This window comes from Pelophylax lessonae (genome assembly GCF_965119305.1).
Source record: "Pelophylax lessonae genome assembly, chromosome: 9".
Taxonomy (NCBI): Eukaryota; Metazoa; Chordata; class Amphibia; order Anura; family Ranidae; genus Pelophylax; species Pelophylax lessonae.
Genome location: NC_138776.1, coordinates 109,794,435 through 109,813,574, shown reverse-complemented (window position 1 = coordinate 109,813,574; position 19,140 = coordinate 109,794,435). Strand labels below are relative to the sequence as shown.

General features: G+C 43.7%; 1 protein-coding gene across 1 annotated transcript in view; it reads right to left on the bottom strand.

Moving 5' to 3' along the window:
* Window positions 1-19,140, bottom strand: part of RTKN2 (rhotekin 2) — a gene marked incomplete at its 5' end in the record, with an annotated part of 154,299 nt that overhangs the window by 45,379 nt on the left and 89,780 nt on the right. Inside the window, 2 exons of the mRNA XM_082268252.1 lie at window positions 4,300-4,406; window positions 14,937-15,031. Of these exons, the coding sequence (XP_082124378.1) occupies window positions 4,300-4,406; window positions 14,937-15,031 (202 nt within the window). The remainder of the gene's footprint in view (window positions 1-4,299; window positions 4,407-14,936; window positions 15,032-19,140) is intronic.

Below are 19,140 nucleotides of genomic sequence, written 5' to 3'. Positions count from 1 at the left end.
TTTTCACATTTTATATGAAATTCCCCCCAAAAAAATGTAAAAATCTATTTTTTTTTTTAAATTTCTGGCCAATTTGTTTTCTGCTACCTATGTTTGCTAAAAAAAAAACATCACAATAAGCGTATTTTGATTGGTTTGCGCAAAAGTTATTGCGTTTACTAAGGGAAAGATTTTTGTCATTTTTGTTGTTTTTTTTTTAATGCGTAATGGCGGCGATCTGCGATTTCTTTGCGGTACTGCACCCTTGACTGACATTTTTGACACTTTTGGGGGTACCAGTGACATTACTACAGTAATCAGTGCTATACATATGCACTGTTACTGTAAAAATGACACTGGCAGTGAAGGAGTTAACTGTATTGGAGAGGGAGGGGTTAAGTGTGTCCTAGGGGCGTGTTTCTAACTGTCATTGGATGTGGCTAGTGGTGTAATAGCACAGATCAACGGTCCTACATAGCAGGACCGAGTCATCTGTGTTTTTATACAGGGGAGAAGGACAGGCGGCTTTGTTTACACTAGCCACCTGCCTTTCTCCCTCTCTGCCCAACGATCGTGAGTGACCAGCGGACATCGGGTCCGCCGGTCACACGCGCCGGCTTCGTCGGTTATGAGCGGGGGCGGGAGCGCGCCTCCGGCGGCGCGCGCTCGCCCCCCATATTCGCTCCCAGGCTAGTGACATACCGGTACGTCACTTTGCCTGGGAGGGCTGACTGCCGCCGTATATAGTCGGGCGGCGGTCGGCAAGTGGTTAAGTTGCTTCACACCATTTTCCTTGGCAACATAAAACGCACATTGCAGATTGTACATCGTCTGTCACAAGTGGCGATATATGTTGTTGCTTTGATCAGGTTCTTGCCGATAAGAGCAATGCCTCGTACACACGTACCGATCGTCGGCCGACCGATCGGCCGTCTTTTGTCCAGGGCTGTCGTGTCCGCTGAAAAGTGCAAAAGACTGCACACGAATTTTGTCCGCCGACTGCAGAAGTGATGTCATGTGATGGTTAACTTTCCCTGTGTTTTTTCTTCTCTGAGCATGCCCAGTCTTGCAAATCTGCTGATTGTCGGCCGAATTCTGTACTGACTGGCGAACAATCGGCCGTTCTGGTGTTGGCCAACAAAAATTTTAATGCTTGCACGACAGATTCTTTTCGGCCAAAAGTGCGCTGTCGGCTGTCGGAAGCATCATACTAACAAGCCTACAATCGGCTGATCGGTCGTCGGCCGAATATTTACGGCCGACAATCGGTACGTGTGTACGGGGCTTAATCCATGACTTGCACATCAACAAGGAGGATGTAGCATACCTGCAGTAGATTATCTTCTGTTGCATCTCCCACAGCATTATGGGGTGAACTCACAGTCATAAAAAAATATCACACAATTTATGAGTATTTATACACCTAAATTGCCACTATGAAAATTCTTACAGGTATAGCACTCAAACATCCAGTAAAGTGTATGCAAGTTCCTTACTACTCTTACCAAAACCAAATATGTAAAACAAATAAACAGAAAAAAAAAAATTAAACTATCAGTATCAAAATACTGCGATATATAGTATATGCATAGATGTAGGCCAATGGTGTGAGCAAAAATCACATATATAGAAAAGTCAATCAACTGCCAATCAAAACATCCCTCAATATATGTGGTAACTATACGAAAACTTTTTTTTAAATTTTTTATTACCTTAATGCATAGAATACCTGCCTTTAGAACTTCAATAAATCCTTTTAGGCTTTAATTTCCTAGCAAATAAAGCAGTATTCATACACACTGTTGTTAGTTGTTATAAATTTAGTTGCAGTGTGTATTCATACACACTGCAACTAAATTTATAACAACTATCTCAATACACAGTATATTTCCTTTGGGGATCTGAAAGTCACTTCCTATACACATGTAGCTCACCTCTTGTAGGAGCTGCAAGAGTTAGGATTCCCCACTGGTAAATGGCCAGGCACACAGCATTTCCTTCTGCATTCAAACACAGAACGCAGTCCTCGGCTTGCTTTTGATGTTTTTTTAGGGGTTGGTAACTTGGATCGGGAAGCATCAGCCCGTTACAGACTAGAACATCCCATCCCTTTGTAAATAAAAATAGCACATTATGGCGTGAACGAACAAAAAAATTATGAATCATCAGCGAACAGAGAGCAAGGCGGCAAAAGAGTAGGACAGGGCGCAGTCAATGAAAAGGATCGGTATAAATGGAATAGTCCACACAAATGGATGTTAGTCTTTGTGGCGGTAGGCACTGCTGTGCCTGAATGGCTGCTGGCTTTAACCACTTAAGCCCCGGAGGATTTGGCTGCTGAAAGACCAGGGGGTATTTTGCGATTCGGCACTGCGTGACTTTAACGGACAATTGCGAGGTCGTGCGACCCTGTACCTAAACGAATTTGACGTCCTTTTTTTCCCCACAAACAGAGCTTTCTTTTAGTGGTATTTGATCACCTGTGCGATTTTTACTTTTTGCGCTATAAACAAAAAAAGAGAGTCAATTTTGCAAAAATAACAATATTTTTCACTTTTTTTATATGAAATTCCCCAAAAAAAAAAAAATGTAAAAATCAAAATTTTAACATTTTCGGCCAATTTGTTTTATGCTACATATGTTTGGTAAAAAAAAAAAAAAAAAAAGCGCAAAAAGCATATTTTGATTGGTTTGCGCAAAAGTTATTGCGTTTACTAACAAAGGGAAATATTTTTGTCATTTTTGTTGTTTTTTTTTAACGCGTAATGGCGGCGATCTGCGATTTTTTTTGCGGTACTGCGACATTGCGGCGGACAGATCGGACCCTTGACTGACATTTTTGACACTTTTGGGGTTACCAGTGACATTTCTACAGTAATCAGTGCTATATATATGCACTGTTACTGTAAAATTACACTGGCAGTGAAGGGGTTAACTTTATTTGAGAGGGAGGGGCTGTGTGTGTCCCTAGGGGCGTGATTCTAACTGTGATTGGCTGTGGCTAGAGCTGTAGGACCAATGATCAACGGTCCTACATAGTAGAACCGTATGATCATGGTTCCTACACAGGGGAGAATGACAGGCAGCTTGTTTACACAAGCTGCCTGCCTTTCTCCCTCTCCCCCGACGATCGCTGAGTGAGCGGCGGACATCGGGTCCGCCGGTCACACGCGCGGGGAGTCCGTGACCAAGCGGGAGCGCGCCTCCAGCGGCGCGCGCTCGCTCCCCAGAGGATAGAGCAGCGCTATATAAGTGCAGTAGTACAAGAACTTTATTCCAAAATATGAGTGTAAATACTAACAGTGTGTCAAGTACAACAGCGCAAACTTTAGCCAGAACCCGGCTTCTCTCTGCTCCCTCTGCCACACGTCCCTCCTCACTGAGCGGATGACCCACTACCAGCTACATGCACCGTCTTGACACACGGAGTTGTTACACTCATATTTTGGAATAAAGTTGTTTAATTACTGCACTTTTATGGCGTGAACAGCATCTCCTTCTGCCTGCCTGTAGACCCTGAGCTCCGTTCTACTCCTGCAGAAGATACCAGCCTACCTGGCTGCTTGCTTCCCCAGTCTTGACTGGCACACTTCCATTGAGATTCTCCAGGGCAAGGATGAAGCCTTGAGCACACCGCTGTCTTCAGAGAGCACTGCTACAGCTGACAGTCTCTCTCCATGTTCTGTCCCTGCACCAGGCTGAGCTTACTCACTTGTCTTTGCTTGCTCTCTCCCACTGCCTCTCCTGAAGGTTCTCCTACAACTGCCTTCTTCAATGGGATCCTTCCAGGCCAGCTAGCCCGAGGTAAACCCCTCTTCCCTGGCAAGAGGTCCCTCAAAGACCGACAGCCTCTCCTCAGCATTGCATCTCCATCTTCCACCCAACGTCCCTGCTGGCATGGCCCATGTTTGTTTATGGGAGTTTGTCAATCCCCTCCCAGCCCATTCCTGGGGGTTGGCAGATGTCCCATAAATATTCATAGCAGCCCCTCCTAACCTCAGCACACTAGCTCTAGAACATTCTCCAATGTCCCAGAAACAGGGGTGGCCCCAGAGAGCTGCTAGTAGGAGTCATCCAGCCCTGAACTCCAGTAAACTCTGATCCATTTAAGACTCACAGGTTTAAAGCATGAGTCAGTACATTTTCCTGCACTGCCACTACTAGTAGCACACACCAGAGGGTACTACACCCAGTTAAATGATTTTAAAAAATATCTTACGGAAGCTTAAGAAATGTTTAGGTATTTAATTTTAGAGATAAACTTGAAGCAACAAGCCTTATTTCCACAGAATATTCTTTTCTACTGAAACAAGTTCTTACCTGTTGGTTAAGGTACCCCACCATGACTTCATCTGTCAAACAGGCTGGCTGCGCAACCAAACGGCAGCACAGGCTACCATATAAAGGCAGCCAAAATGAGCATTCCTCTGCATAACAAAAAGAAAAATAGATTTTGAATAGCATAAATTAAACCACACCTAAAAGTTACCAATACACATTAATGTTACATGATGCAAGCAATGTAGGATATTTTGGACACATGCATACAAGAATGGTGTGGCACCAGCAAGTATTTGCACAGTTCTCTAGTAATAGCACGGAGATCAGCTAGCAAGGCTGTTTGCAGATGACAAAAACATTGTACGACATGCAAGATTGTAGTGATCAGTTAAAAGTTCTTTGGGGAAAAAAAAAATCTCTTTCCATCCAGCCCTCATCCCCTTCTTTCTTTCCACATATACATACACGCTTTTTCACTTTAGCACTTTCTCACCTAGCACACATCTGCCACACATGTCCATGATCATCCGGCACATCGGTCTGATCAGGCGCATATCTGCCCCAGTGAACATCTGCCACATCTCAGTGATCAACATCTGTCAGTCACAGGGCCTTCAAAAATGTGATAGGTACTCGGGAAATGAAATGTGTAATTTATGCTCCTAGAATGCCAGATGGTGCTACTTGGATGTTGGGCCTCTGTATGTGGCCAGGCTGTGGAAAAATCTCACACACGGGGTATTGCCATAATCAGGAGTAGCAGCAGAATGTAATACAGGGTGTCATTTTTGCTATGTACATGCTATATATTAGAAATATCTTCTAAATGGACAACTGTGTAAAAAAAAAAAAAAAAAAGTTTTCATTTGCTTTTCACATTTTCTAAAAAACTTGTGGAAAAAAAATGACATGTTCAAAAGACTCAATGCCTCACATAAGATACATTAGGATGTTTGCTTTCCAAAATGGGGTCAATATGTAGGTAATTATTTTGTCTTGGTGCTCCAGGGCCTTCAAAAATGTCAGAGGTACTCAGGAAATTAAATGTGTAATTTATGCCTTTAGAACGTCTGACAGTGTTACTTGGATGTTGGGCCTCTGTATGTGGCCAGGCTGTGGAAAAGTCTCACATATGTGGTATCGCCATACTCAGGAGGAGTAACAGAATGTATTCTGGGGTGTAATTGCAAGTTTATCTATGCCATGTGTAAGAAATAACTTGTTAATATGACAATTTTGTGGGGAAAAATAAAATCTTTATTACCCAAACTATTGTGGGCAAAAAATTGCAACTTCAAAAAACTCACTATGCCTCTTACTAAATACCTTGGACTGTCGTCTTTACAAAAAGCTAATTTTGGGGGGGGGGGGGTATTTGTACTGTCCTGACATTTTAGAGCCTCAAGAAATGAGATAGGTAGTCAGTACATCAGGATTGATCAATTGTCAATGATACGTAGCCTAGCTTGTAGACTCACTTTCACACACATGAAACACATGGCATAGATAATCTTGCAATTACACCCCTATTATCATACACTTATCAGGATTTTTTTTTACCAAAGACATGTAGCCGAATACATTCTGGCCTAAATTTATGACGAAATTTGATTTAATTGGATTTATTTTTGAAACAAAGTAGAAAATAGTTTTTTTTTTTTTTCAAAAGTTTTGCTCTTTTTTCACTTGGATCGTAAAAAACAAAAAAACAAAAACCCAGTGGCGAATAAATACAACCAAAAGAAAGCTCTATTTGTGTGAACAAAATGATAAAAATGTAATTTGGGTACAGTGTAGCATGACTGAGTAACTGTCGTTCAAAGTGCGAGAGCACTAAAGATTGGTCTGGGAAGTAAGAGGGTAAAAGTGCCCAGTATTGAGGTGGTTAATCACAACTGCTGCACCTGAAGCTCCCTGGATACCGGGAGAAAAAGTACTACATAATTATATATATATATATATATATATATATATATATATATATATATATATATATACATACACACACATATATATATATATATATATATATATATACATATACATATACATATACATACATACACACACACACACATACATACACATATATATATATATATATATATATATATATATATATATATATATATATATATACACACACACACACACACACACACACACACACACACACACACATACACACACACACAAGTGCAATACCGTGCGAATAAAAAAAGTTATATCAACAAAGTCCAAATTAAGTGATATGCTCAAACAGGTGAAGACTTAATCATTTCCAAGTGCTGCATGCTCCACCAATGTGCCAAAAAAAGGTTGAATTGGCTGCTTACCAGACCTACAAGGGTCAATGATTATGTAGGCTGGTGTGGGATGGATCCATGGACCAAGAACCGAACAACGCCTCTGAGGTCATGGATGGATATAAAGAGTGGAAAGGAAATGACTTGTAGTGCATTATTGCTTTATAAAATCATATTTATTGGATAAAAACACTTACAAAACGAATTCAGAGATGTAACACGGTTCTCGTAGTGACACGGACCGCCTGCAGTGCGGCCCGTGCGTGCTGACGTCCTGGCTGCCTCCAACCGATGCCTTTCCTCTGATTAAGCGTCAACTGGGATTGGAGCTCGAATCAGCATAGGTAGCAGGAGTTGAAAAGTCACAAGGTTTTTTATCTTAATGCATGCAATGCGTAGCAGCCCCCCCCCCCCTCCTAAACCCCTACCCGAGGTCCCTCTCTGCCCAGTAATGTCCACGAGTGTTTCAGCGATCCAAGATTTTCCCTCCTGATTGGTTGAGACAATGGCTGCCGTTGCTGTCAAAGTAAGCTAGCTAATCAGGAGAGAGATGGGGCAGGACTGAGTCGGGGCTCCGTGTCTGAATGGACACAGGGAGCTGTGACTCGGCTTGGGTGCCCCACAGCAAGCTGCTTGCTGTGGGGGCACTGAAAAAGGAGGGAGTGGCCAGGAGAGCAGAAGATGGACCCAAGAAGAGGAAGATTCAGGCTGCTCTGTGCAAATCCACTGCAACAGTATAAACATGTTTACTATTTTTATATAGGAAAAAAAAAAAAAACAAGACTTTACAATTACTTTAAGGCTAGTTAATGTTAGGCAGGAATTCTACTGTAAAATATGATCCAATTAGCTCCAACAGACAGCGAGCAAAAAAAAAAAGATTTTTGTAAGATCATAAAATCTTTTTCTCTGAAGTCCATTGACAGACGCAGCCTCCATCTTCATTATCTGAATGGGTTATGCTGCCCCCTGCAGGAGTAGTCTAGGCAGGAAATATTTCACGACTACGGAGTCGTCCCCACACACCCTCTGCTCAGAAAACCAGATTTGTTGTGAGCAGTGAAGGAAAAAAACCATCTCCACATCAGAGGGTCGGGTGCTGCATCTGTCAATGGACTTCAGAGAAAAAAGATTTTACAGTAATATATATATATATATATACACACACACACACACACACACACACACACACACACACACATACACACACACACAAGTGCAATACCGTGCGAATAAAAAAAGTTATATCAACAAAGTCCAAATTAAGTGATATGCTCAAACAGGTGAAGACTTAATCATTTCCAAGTGCTGCATGCTCCACCAATGTGCCAAAAAAAGGTTGAATTGGCTGCTTACCAGACCTACAAGGGTCAATGATTATGTAGGCTGGTGTGGGATGGATCCATGGACCAAGAACCGAACAACGCCTCTGAGGTCATGGATGGATATAAAGAGTGGAAAGGAAATGACTTGTAGTGCATTATTGCTTTATAAAATCATATTTATTGGATAAAAACACTTACAAAACGAATTCAGAGATGTAACACGGTTCTCGTAGTGACACGGACCGCCTGCAGTGCGGCCCGTGCGTGCTGACGTCCTGGCTGCCTCCAACCGATGCCTTTCCTCTGATTAAGCGTCAACTGGGATTGGAGCTCGAATCAGCATAGGTAGCAGGAGTTGAAAAGTCACAAGGTTTTTTATCTTAATGCATGCAATGCGTAGCAGCCCCCCCCCCCCTCCTAAACCCCTACCCGAGGTCCCTCTCTGCCCAGTAATGTCCACGAGTGTTTCAGCGATCCAAGATTTTCCCTCCTGATTGGTTGAGACAATGGCTGCCGTTGCTGTCAAAGTAAGCTAGCTAATCAGGAGAGAGATGGGGCAGGACTGAGTCGGGGCTCCGTGTCTGAATGGACACAGGGAGCTGTGACTCGGCTTGGGTGCCCCACAGCAAGCTGCTTGCTGTGGGGGCACTGAAAAAGGAGGGAGTGGCCAGGAGAGCAGAAGATGGACCCAAGAAGAGGAAGATTCAGGCTGCTCTGTGCAAATCCACTGCAACAGTATAAACATGTTTACTATTTTTATATAGGAAAAAAAAAAAAAACAAGACTTTACAATTACTTTAAGGCTAGTTAATGTTAGGCAGGAATTCTACTGTAAAATATGATCCAATTAGCTCCAACAGACAGCGAGCAAAAAAAAAAAGATTTTTGTAAGATCATAAAATCTTTTTCTCTGAAGTCCATTGACAGACGCAGCCTCCATCTTCATTATCTGAATGGGTTATGCTGCCCCCTGCAGGAGTAGTCTAGGCAGGAAATATTTCACGACTACGGAGTCGTCCCCACACACCCTCTGCTCAGAAAACCAGATTTGTTGTGAGCAGTGAAGGAAAAAAACCATCTCCACATCAGAGGGTCGGGTGCTGCATCTGTCAATGGACTTCAGAGAAAAAAGATTTTACAGTAAGATCTTACAAAAATCATATTTTCTCTATTGTCCATTGACAGACTCAGCCTCCATCTTCATTAGCTGAATGGGATGTCCCATAGCAGTATAGGCATGAGGGGTGAAGAACGCAACCAGAAAGTAACGTAAACTCCAAAGCTAAAAACTTAGCCCGCTTGGTAACGAACAAAACAGGCGCTCACCCAGGTTAAAACCCCTTAAAGGAAACAAAAAACATTCTCTTACGAAACAGCAGCCTGCAAAACCTTGCTTCCAAAAGAGGCATCCAAAGAAGCCAATAAATCCACCTTGTAAAATTTAGTAAATATGTACACAGACGACCAAGTTGCTGCTTTACAAACTTGTACAACAGAGGCCTGGTGGCGAAAAGCCCAAGAGGCACTCAGCGCCCTGGTAGTATGCGCCTTCACAGGGAAGGAGGAACCTGACCCTTGATTGACTAAGCCTGAACAACCATCTTCCTGATCCACTTCAAAATGGTTGCAGCAGACGCAGCCAAACCTTTGCAAGGACCTTCTGTAAGGACAAAGAGTCCGATTTCCTAAAGGACTCACCGTCAGATAAACTCTTATCGCCCGAACCACATCCAAAGAATGCAAGGCAATTTCCTTGGGATGCTTAGGCTTAGGACATAAGGTAGGCAACACGATGTCTTCATTAAGTTGAAAATCCGACACCACCTTAGGGAGAAAAGATGGATTAAGTCAGAGAACCACTTTATCCCTGTGGACAACCAAATAAGGTGAACGACAGGACAGCGCCGCCATTTCAGATACTCTGCAAGCAGAAGTAATAGCCACCAGGAAGGTAACATTCTGTGACAAGGAAAGCAGAGAAATCTCCCTAATATTCTCAAAAGGAGGCTTTTGCAGAACAGACAAAACCAGATTGAGATCCCACGGAGGTAACGGAGATCTCTTCGGAGGAGCCAGATGGCGCACCCCTTGAACAAAAGTGCGAATCAAGCTATTAGTAGCTAAGGGACGTTGAAAGTAAATAGCCAAAAGCTTACACCTGGCCCTTGATAGTACCCAACCCCAAATGCTGTTCAACCACTTTTTGTAAAAAGGCTAAAACCCTAGCTACAGAAAACAAGCAAGGGTGCAGTTGCAGAGATTCACACCATCAAATGTACGATTTCCATGTACGATGATAGATCTTCCTAGGTGTCGACTTCCTGGCCTTCAAAAGGGTAGGAATCACAGAGTCAGAAAGGCCTCTATCCCTTAACATCTTGCTTTCAACAGCCAAGCTGTTAAAGCCAGCGACCCGCCAGCTCAGCCAAGGCAGTGGGGAGCTGTTCTCCATCCAGGTCAGTGTAAAAGCTTAACCCACTTGGTCAGAGTTTGCAACACCAGGCCAATGGTGAATACCAGCCTCCATGCTGAACCTGCCAGGGTGTACACATTGCGGGCCACAGTCTCCGCCTTCCTGTCAGCTGGATCCTTAAAGGCCAGGGTTTCTTCAACCGGAATCATGGTTGCCTTGTTTAATCTGGAAACCGGAGGATCCCCCACTGGTGGAACAGTCCACATCTTAAGGAGGAACTCCTAGGGGGTAATGCCTAGTAAAGCGCTTAGGGACCCCATGGGGACGCTTTGGTCGCCCCCACTCTAACAACAAATCTGTCAAAATAGGCGGGGAAAGGAAACACCTTTGCTGCTCTGGATGGCTTGTGAGTGCCAAAGGGAACCTGCGCCTCGGTCGCAGCTGCGACCTCCATCTTCAAAGTCTTACGCACAGATACAATCAGTGCTTCCACCAGCGCCTTTTTGTGCGCGGTTCAAGACTAGGAGGAATCATCCTCACTATCGGAGGATTCCGGGCCGTAGTTGCAGACCCAGCAGGGTGACCCACGTCCGCTGAAACAGATTCAGGATCTGATGAGACAGGTGACGCTTTATGCTAGCCCGTCGCCCGAAGAGTACCTTCACCCGGGACACCAAGGATTCCAGGACCGCCGTCAGCGCATTCATGGATGGTTGGGACCCGGAGGGTACGGCAGTCTCAGAGAGGGGATTGGGGGAGGGAGATGTGCTCCAAAGACTTGAGTCACCAGGGGGACCCCACAAAGTGTAAAACACTGCAAGGGACAGCCCCCACTGCGCTGTCAGCACCACCCCGTCACCAGGCACAAGCACCAATCGATCCTCAGCAGGGAGGGAGAGAACCCCACCAGACTCCCCACCCAGCAGAAACAGGCACCTGCAGCCACCAGGACAATCTTCCCTCCACGCATGGCGATAAAAGGATCCAGGAGTCAGCACCAGGGGATGAGGAGGGGCTCCCACCACTGAAATCGCCACCCAAAGGGCTCCACTGTCAGGGCCGCTATTCTCAATGGCAAACCACAACAAAATGGTTGTCGGACTCCACAAACATTGCCGCCATGTATAGAAACACAAGCTACAGCAAAATGGCGGCACCACAAGGCTCACAGGGACCCAGGGAGGGAACCCAGGCCTCAAGGACAGACCGAGGAAGGAGCCCCCACCAGCCCCTCCCCAAGTCGATCGGTCGCTGGTGGCGCACACCTCCCCCGGCCCCCATCACCAGCATAGCGTCCTGCCCCCACCAAAAGGAGGGGAACCCAGGGGTCCGAACGTCCCAAAGAGGGGCAGACGTCCACCCCAAACCCCCCCCCAGAGGGAGAGGGGGGGACAGCTATTCACAATACCAGGAACCAGACGGGCACTGCTCCAGACAGAACCCCTCTCCATTGAAACGGGGGGCAGACGGCCAGGAGGAACGCTGCGACTCGGGCCGAGAACCACTCGTATGCGACCTCACAAGGCATTTAACTCGCAGGCCAGCCTAATGGGGCTGTCGCGGCCGACCTAGCGCAGAGCTGAGGTCTGCACGCGCTGGCTGGCCAGACTGGGGTGACCACTGGATCTAAATTATCCAGCCCGTCGCCCAGTCCAGCAGTCGATTGTAGATCTCACAGCAAAATTCCAGGAGAAAAAAAATTTCTATCTAAAAAGAAAAAATTGCCAGGACCAAAGATCCCAGCAAGGAACTAGTTTCTTACTCGACTAGGCCAAAAAAAGTGCCTATAGCAGACAGGGGGGGTACTGTCCATGGGTGTAGCCAGACTTTTTTCTGCCTAGTGTCCTACTCCTATAGGGTGCAGTATAACCCAACGGTTATGGAGATCAGAAGCTGTGTCCGTCAATGAACGAAAGAAGACAGGGTGACCGTAGTAGCTGTGAGGGAACAGGATCCAGGGGACAAATGGTAAGGTGGGTATCTGAGAAAATTTTTGTAACCTCTTTAGTAGTAGTCAGTTAAAAAGAATGTGGACTGCGCTGTTAGGCAAGGTATGTTGAGTGGGGAAGATGTACGCCCAGTGGAGGCGTCCTCAAGTATTGCATCAATCTGGTCTTTGAAGTGATTGTCAATCTCTCGGGCAGTAAGTTAGTGGTTAGAGGGGGTGGCGGACAAAACAGAGGTAAAAGGTTGAGTGTACATGATGTGTACCCCTCCCCAAGGGGAAAGGATCAAACACCCAACGATTAGCCAAGACATGGGCACAAACTCTGATAAAGGAGCTGCACTCATTTGATGAAAAGACTGAAGCCGAAACCCCTCAGACAGTGCCAGAGGCATCCCCATTCACCGAGTCAAAGGCTTTAGCAGCACATAATGCCACCACCACTCAAGTGCCAACAACCTCAAGGGAAGCTTGTATGTTCATAAACAGGCGTCTGATGTTCAAAGTCATGTTTTTATCAGGCATAAAGGCCAGTCTGATGGAAAACCATTTGAGAATCTAATTTAAAAAGGTAGCATTAGTAGGGGAGGGGTCCCTGGCAAATGCCTATTCTAAGGATTGTAAATGGGTTGTGGCATGTTGAAGCATAGGTTTGGATGAGGCCTTAAGTATAGTAATGCAGGTAGAAAGGAACATATGGGCATGTCGTTTAGTTTAAAGATTTCCCATACCGCCCCAGTGGGGGCGATCTCCTGGTTCACATCAAAGAAATACTGCCACTACTGTAGGATATTTTCCTGCTCAGAGACAGCCGTCAGGCAGTAAGGGTTTTAATGCCATATAGGAAGGATATATATATTCTCAGGAAGGATATCAGGATATCAGCTGAAGAGTTATCCAGGGCGGGGGGTGATCTGAAAGGATTCTGGGACTAAAGATTATGTCAAGGAGTTGCAGCACTAGATCAGTAGAAAATATAAGGTCAAACAGGGACATTGAGGCATGTGACAGGGAGAAACAGGAGTAGGCTTTTTTACTGGGATGTTTAAAGCGGCAGGAGTCCACAAGGGCAAAACAAACAAACATACAGTTTAACCTAGTAGCAGTGTGGGGAGAAACCGCAGGCCCTGGGTTCATACGGTCCAGAGTGGGTTTTAGTACTATACTTAAATCCACCAGCCATATGGCAGGTTTTGTGAGATATTGGGACAAAGTTGAAACCCTTCACCACAGAACTGTAGGGAGGAGGATTGTAGCCAGGTAATTTGGAGGATAGGACGACCACTCATAAGTGCATGTTAAAACACGTACCTGCCCCGCTGATCTGACTGCACCAACACTGCAAATTGTACATAGTTTGCAATTGGGATAGAGCCACCCCAGGAGTAGGATGTGTGAATGGCATGATATTCCCAATCAACTCATGGGCACTTAAGAGCCAGTTGTAGTTTCACAACATGCACCCCAACCAGCACCACTACATAGTCACATTGGGACTTAAGGCGAGCGAAAACTGCAGAAAGCTTTACTTTATTTTAAAAATCTTCAAACGTTCCATGTAAGACACTCTAAAGGAGCCATGAGAAATTTAGTCTATATCTTTGGGGCGTTGACAGCCCACTGAACAGCAGAGCAGTCCCACCAAAAGACATATTGCAGCGAACTCCTAAGGAAAGGATCATAAAAACAGGGAAAACAAAATGAAAACAAGGGTCACAAGTAGTAACCAGCAGAAAAAGAATACATTACAGAGTAATTCTAGGAGGGCAACCACTTGCTGAAAAGTCCTGAAGATGGTAGGTCACTTTGTAGTGTTGCTTCTTGAGCTGTGTACAGTACAGTAAGCCCACGGTGAAGAGGTTAACCACAGCACTATGCATGGGGGTCAGCACAAGGCAGGGACAGCTCCATTATGCAGTAAAAAACAGGCTGAAGTAGGGAATAATTGAGTCAATCAAGGACTGGAGGGTCCTGAGGAAAAAATAGCCATAGTAGGTCTTCAGCAACCATCCCTAAAAAGTAAATGTGTAGGGAACGACTGATAGAAGAAAGCCCCAATACGCAGCTGTGGTGGGAGTTCAAAAGACAAGTGAGAAATGGGGGATGGAAGGAAACACATAAGGGAAGAGGAAAAGTAGCAGAGAGGGAGGCCAAAAGCGCTTTACCAGGGGGAAAGTACTCAACAGATCTGGGTGTAGTTGTAAATCAAACTGGGTCAGCATCAGGCACAGCATGTTGGTCCAAGCAGGCCGAAGCAGTTTCTGGATCCTCAAAGAGGTGGACATGGTCACTCACCACATAAAGGTCGTGCCAAGTATAACATGGCATAGGTGAGGTGCTGGACTCTGAGCCAATGCTTGACAATCCTGGAAAGGAGACTGTCGCTGGACCTCAGATGAGAAGTCCGGGAAGACTGCCACCCTAACGTTATGAAACACTTGCAGAGTTGTTAAACAGGATTAAACATGGAGAAATGTGTATACTGCAGAGGTGTACTGTGTTTTATTTTTGCTAGGCATCCCATGCAGATAATGCAGTGACGTAAACATGGACTGCAATAAACATTTAGGACAGTGCGACTTACCATGCCCAGTCATGGTAAGGGTTCTGAAGTTGTCCCATCCCATGCAGATAATGCAGTGACGTAAACATGAACTGCAATAAACATTTAGGACAGTGCGACTTACCATGCCCAGTCACAGTAAGGGTATGGGTTCTGAAGTTGTCCTCCACACTATCCAAAGTGAATGTTATATGAGCCAATAGATTGAATTTTGCTGCCCTGTGGGATGACAAAGCAGATTAGCAGGAATTAGCAGATAAGAGCTTACCAGACAAGACCAGTGTTCACTAGTTAACCTGAAACCTAAAATATGCATTTTTAGCCCACATGTTCATAATAGGTAAATTACCATTCAGAATGCCTAAATAATCCATCAATGGCCAATCATCTGTAATTTAAGTATTTAGGAATAGTTCACCTACATTACTAGCAGTAATTCTAAGATGTCCATATTACTAACTAATGGAAGAGCAGAGGGCTAGTACACAACTGCAATGTCTGCATGTAAATCTGAAGAACAGAACTGGTAGGCTGCTTTCCATAGAAATCCTTTGGTCAACTTTGTTTTCACTGGAGTGTACCTTTAGAGGGAAGCTCTCTCAAATATTAGATATTAATGTATTAAAAAAAAAATAAATCTGTGAAAATATATAGGAGACCTTGTCACACACACAGGGCCATATCCTCCATTACATCAAAGTCAAAAGAGAATTACATTTCCTCGTGTACCTTCAAAAAAAAAAAAAAAAAATTGGGATATTTGATATGCCCAAACAGAAAATCAAAAAACTATATATAAAAAAAAAAAAACATTTATTAACATATTAAAACAGATTGTTTTTCCATAAAAGCAAGTATTCACAGTTGCAGAATACAGCATCTCATATACAGTGAAACTAGCTCAAAGATGTCTCTGTAGGATCAACACGTTTCCCCTTAGGCTTCTTCAAGATCCATTACATCAAAAATGCAGCCATGAGTATATGCATGAGTATGCTATTTTACATTGAATAAATATATACTAAATTAACTTTGAAAACATCACTGCCATGTCCTTATATTAATCCCATACAGCACAATTGCCAAGTATCGCCATGCGGCTTGTCCTGCACTAGCTTGCTGGTTTTTAGGTAGAAAAGGCTCTCTCTCAATTGACGTAACGCCCAATATATGTCCACTAGTGATTGATATTCACACTTCATTGAACTCTGAATACAGTTAGCTCTCCCACGTAGCTGTTTTTCTGAGGCATATTTGAAACTTGGAAATAGTACTATAAGGGATTAATATATGGACATAGTCTGGATGTTTTCAAAGTGGATTTGGTATATATTAACGTAAAATAACATGCTCATGAAGATCCTTAATGGCTGCATCTTTGATGCAATATTAATCAAGTGGATCTTGAAGAAGCCTTAATTAGGGTGAAATCCTACAGAGACACCTTTGTGCTATTTTCACTGTATACAAGATACTGGAATCTGCCTCTGAACACCTGCTTTTATGGGAAAAGAATCGCTTATCAAATAGGTTTTTGTATATAATTTTTTGCTTTTCTGTTTGGGGGTATCAAATATCCCCCTTTTCTCCTGATTCTTCTCCCCCCCCCTTTTTTTTTTATTTTTTTTTAGAGGGTACATGAGGAAGTAATTCTTCTGGATGTAAAATAAATCAGCTAAACGTAAACCACTTTGGCAATGTATTGTAGATTCAAAAATGTTGGCTGCCCTTGTATTGTATTGTAAATTCAAAAATGTTGGCTGCCCTTGTATACATTAAATACTATATAAAAAATATACTAGCTGAGGATTGGGATGCAAATTAGACAGTACATGGAGACCCTAAGACAACCTTGACTGTCTAGCACAAATTTGGATTTTTGTCTAAAAAAACTCCTTTTCTCTGAAGTTCATTGATTGATGCAGTCTGATCCATATCAGTAGGGTTATGCTGCCCCCTACAGGAGTAGGACACTAGGCAGAAAAAAGTTTCTGCTACGCCTATGAGCATTCCCAGAGGGTATATCCTCTCTCTTCCTGCTAATAGGATGTCAGTTTTTGTATCAAAGCAGTGTAGAGAAAAATAATACCAACCCAACTCAAAATAGAGGGGCGGGTACTGTGTCTGTCAATGAACTTCAGAGAAAAAGGATTTTACGGTAAGACAAAATCCAATTGTCTCCATCGTTCATTGACGGATGCAGTCTCTGAGCCATATCAGTTGGGATTCTCTCTCTCTCTCTCCCCTTACTTGAGCATCGGGGGCTGAAGCCACCGGATCAGGGACTCCCTGGTCACCTGGCGCAGCTGGGTCTGATTGTCCAAGTATACCCCCTGGGACTGCCCATAGGCGTAGCCAGAATTTTTTTTCTGCCTAGTGTCCTACTCCTGTAGGGGGCAGCATAACCGTACTGATATGGATCAGAAGTGATGGCAACGAGGAAACCAAATTTGTGAGTGTGAGTATATCCCCGAAAGGTTCAGAAGATGGTCCCTGAAGAAACGTCAGTACCAGTCTGAAATACCACAGTGTCACTAGGGAACGTACAGATGGGGGTAATGTGGACAATGCCCTATATGAAGGGCTTTAACTAAGATGCAAGTAGTCTTTTAAAAAAGAATCACTAGGGCCAAGATTTTGACCCTTTATCGAACTCAAAGTTAAAATGTTGATTCAGACCAGAGTGGAGAAAAAAAAAACAAAAAAGGATTCATTGGAGTATGTTCAGGGATTTAATTTTCTTCCTTTGTAGCATGTGAAATAATATTTCCAGGAGAGATATTAGACTTTGCGAGAAGTCTCTTTCCTATTTAACAAAAACATGCCCTGCCATTAAAGCCAGCGATCAAGAAGCAAGGTGGTAAACTGGTCCTGGGACAGGAGATCACGGAGTTTGCCAGGAGTCGGACAAGCTTGGGCATGTCTGGCACAATGAGAATTACCAGAATGCCCTTCAACTCAACACTGTGGATTGGGCGAAAAGTTTACAGAAAAGGGTAGATTACTTTGAACTGATCCTACTGGTCACCATATCATCCACTGTGAAGGCTAGAGGATCCTTGAATACAAACTTGATCAACTTGTTGAACCTGGAAGACAGGAGGGCAAGACTCCATGTTCCCCCACCTACAAATAAGGTATTGAAAGAGATCATTCTTCTAAGGCTGCCCATACACAGATCAGTTTTTTTGATCAGCCACTGGGCTGTTAAAAAAAAATTAACCGATTCCCCCATCCACAAAAGCGAGGTGGATAGAGCAGTGCTGGAACAATCCAGAGTCCAGGGTGAACACATCAAAACTGTGCCCCCCCACCCCACCGGTTTTGCATGACCAATCATCTTACCCATGCCTGATAGCTACACCTGATCATTATACCCATGTATAGAGTGCAAAAAGGTCAGAACTGATTAATTTCCCCGCTATGAGGCGTTTCACATCTACACACACACATTATATATATATATATATATATATATATATATATATATATATATATATATATATATATATATATATATTATATATATATATACAAACCCGATTCCAAAAAAGTTGGGACACTGTACAAATTGTGAATAAAAACAGAATGCAATGATGTGGAAGTTTCAAATTTCAATATTTTATTCAGAATACAACATAGATGACATATCAAAATGTTTAAACTGAGAAAAGTTATCATTTTAAAAAGGGAAAAATAAGTTGGTTTTAAATTTCATGGCATCAACACATCTCAAAAAAGTTGGGACAAGGCCATGTTTACCACTGTGTGGCATCCCCTCTTCTTTTTATAACAATGTCTGCAAATGTCTGGGGACTGAGGAGACAAGTTGTTCAAGTTTAGGAATGGGAATTTTGTCCCATTCTTGTCTAATACAGGCTTCTAGTTGCTCAACTGTCTTAGGTCTTCTTTGTCGCATCTTCCTCTTTATGATGCGCCAAATGTTTTCTATGGGTGAAAGATCTGGACTGCAGGCTGGCCATTTAGGTACCCGGCTCCTTCTACGCAGCCCTAATGTTGTAATTGATGCAGTATGTGGTCTGGCATCATGTTGGAAAATGCAAGGTCTTCCCTGAAAGAGGACGTCTGGATGGGAGCATATGTTGTTCTAGAGCTTGGATATACCTTTCAGCATTGATGGTGCCTTTCCAGATGTGTAAGCTGCCCATGCCACACACACTCATGCAACCCAATACCATCAGAGATGCAGGTTTCTGAATTGAGCGCTGATAACAACTTGGGTTATCCTTGCCCTCTTTAGTCCGGATGACATGGCGTCCCAGTTTTCCACAAAGAACTTCAAATTTTGATTCATCTGACCACAGAAC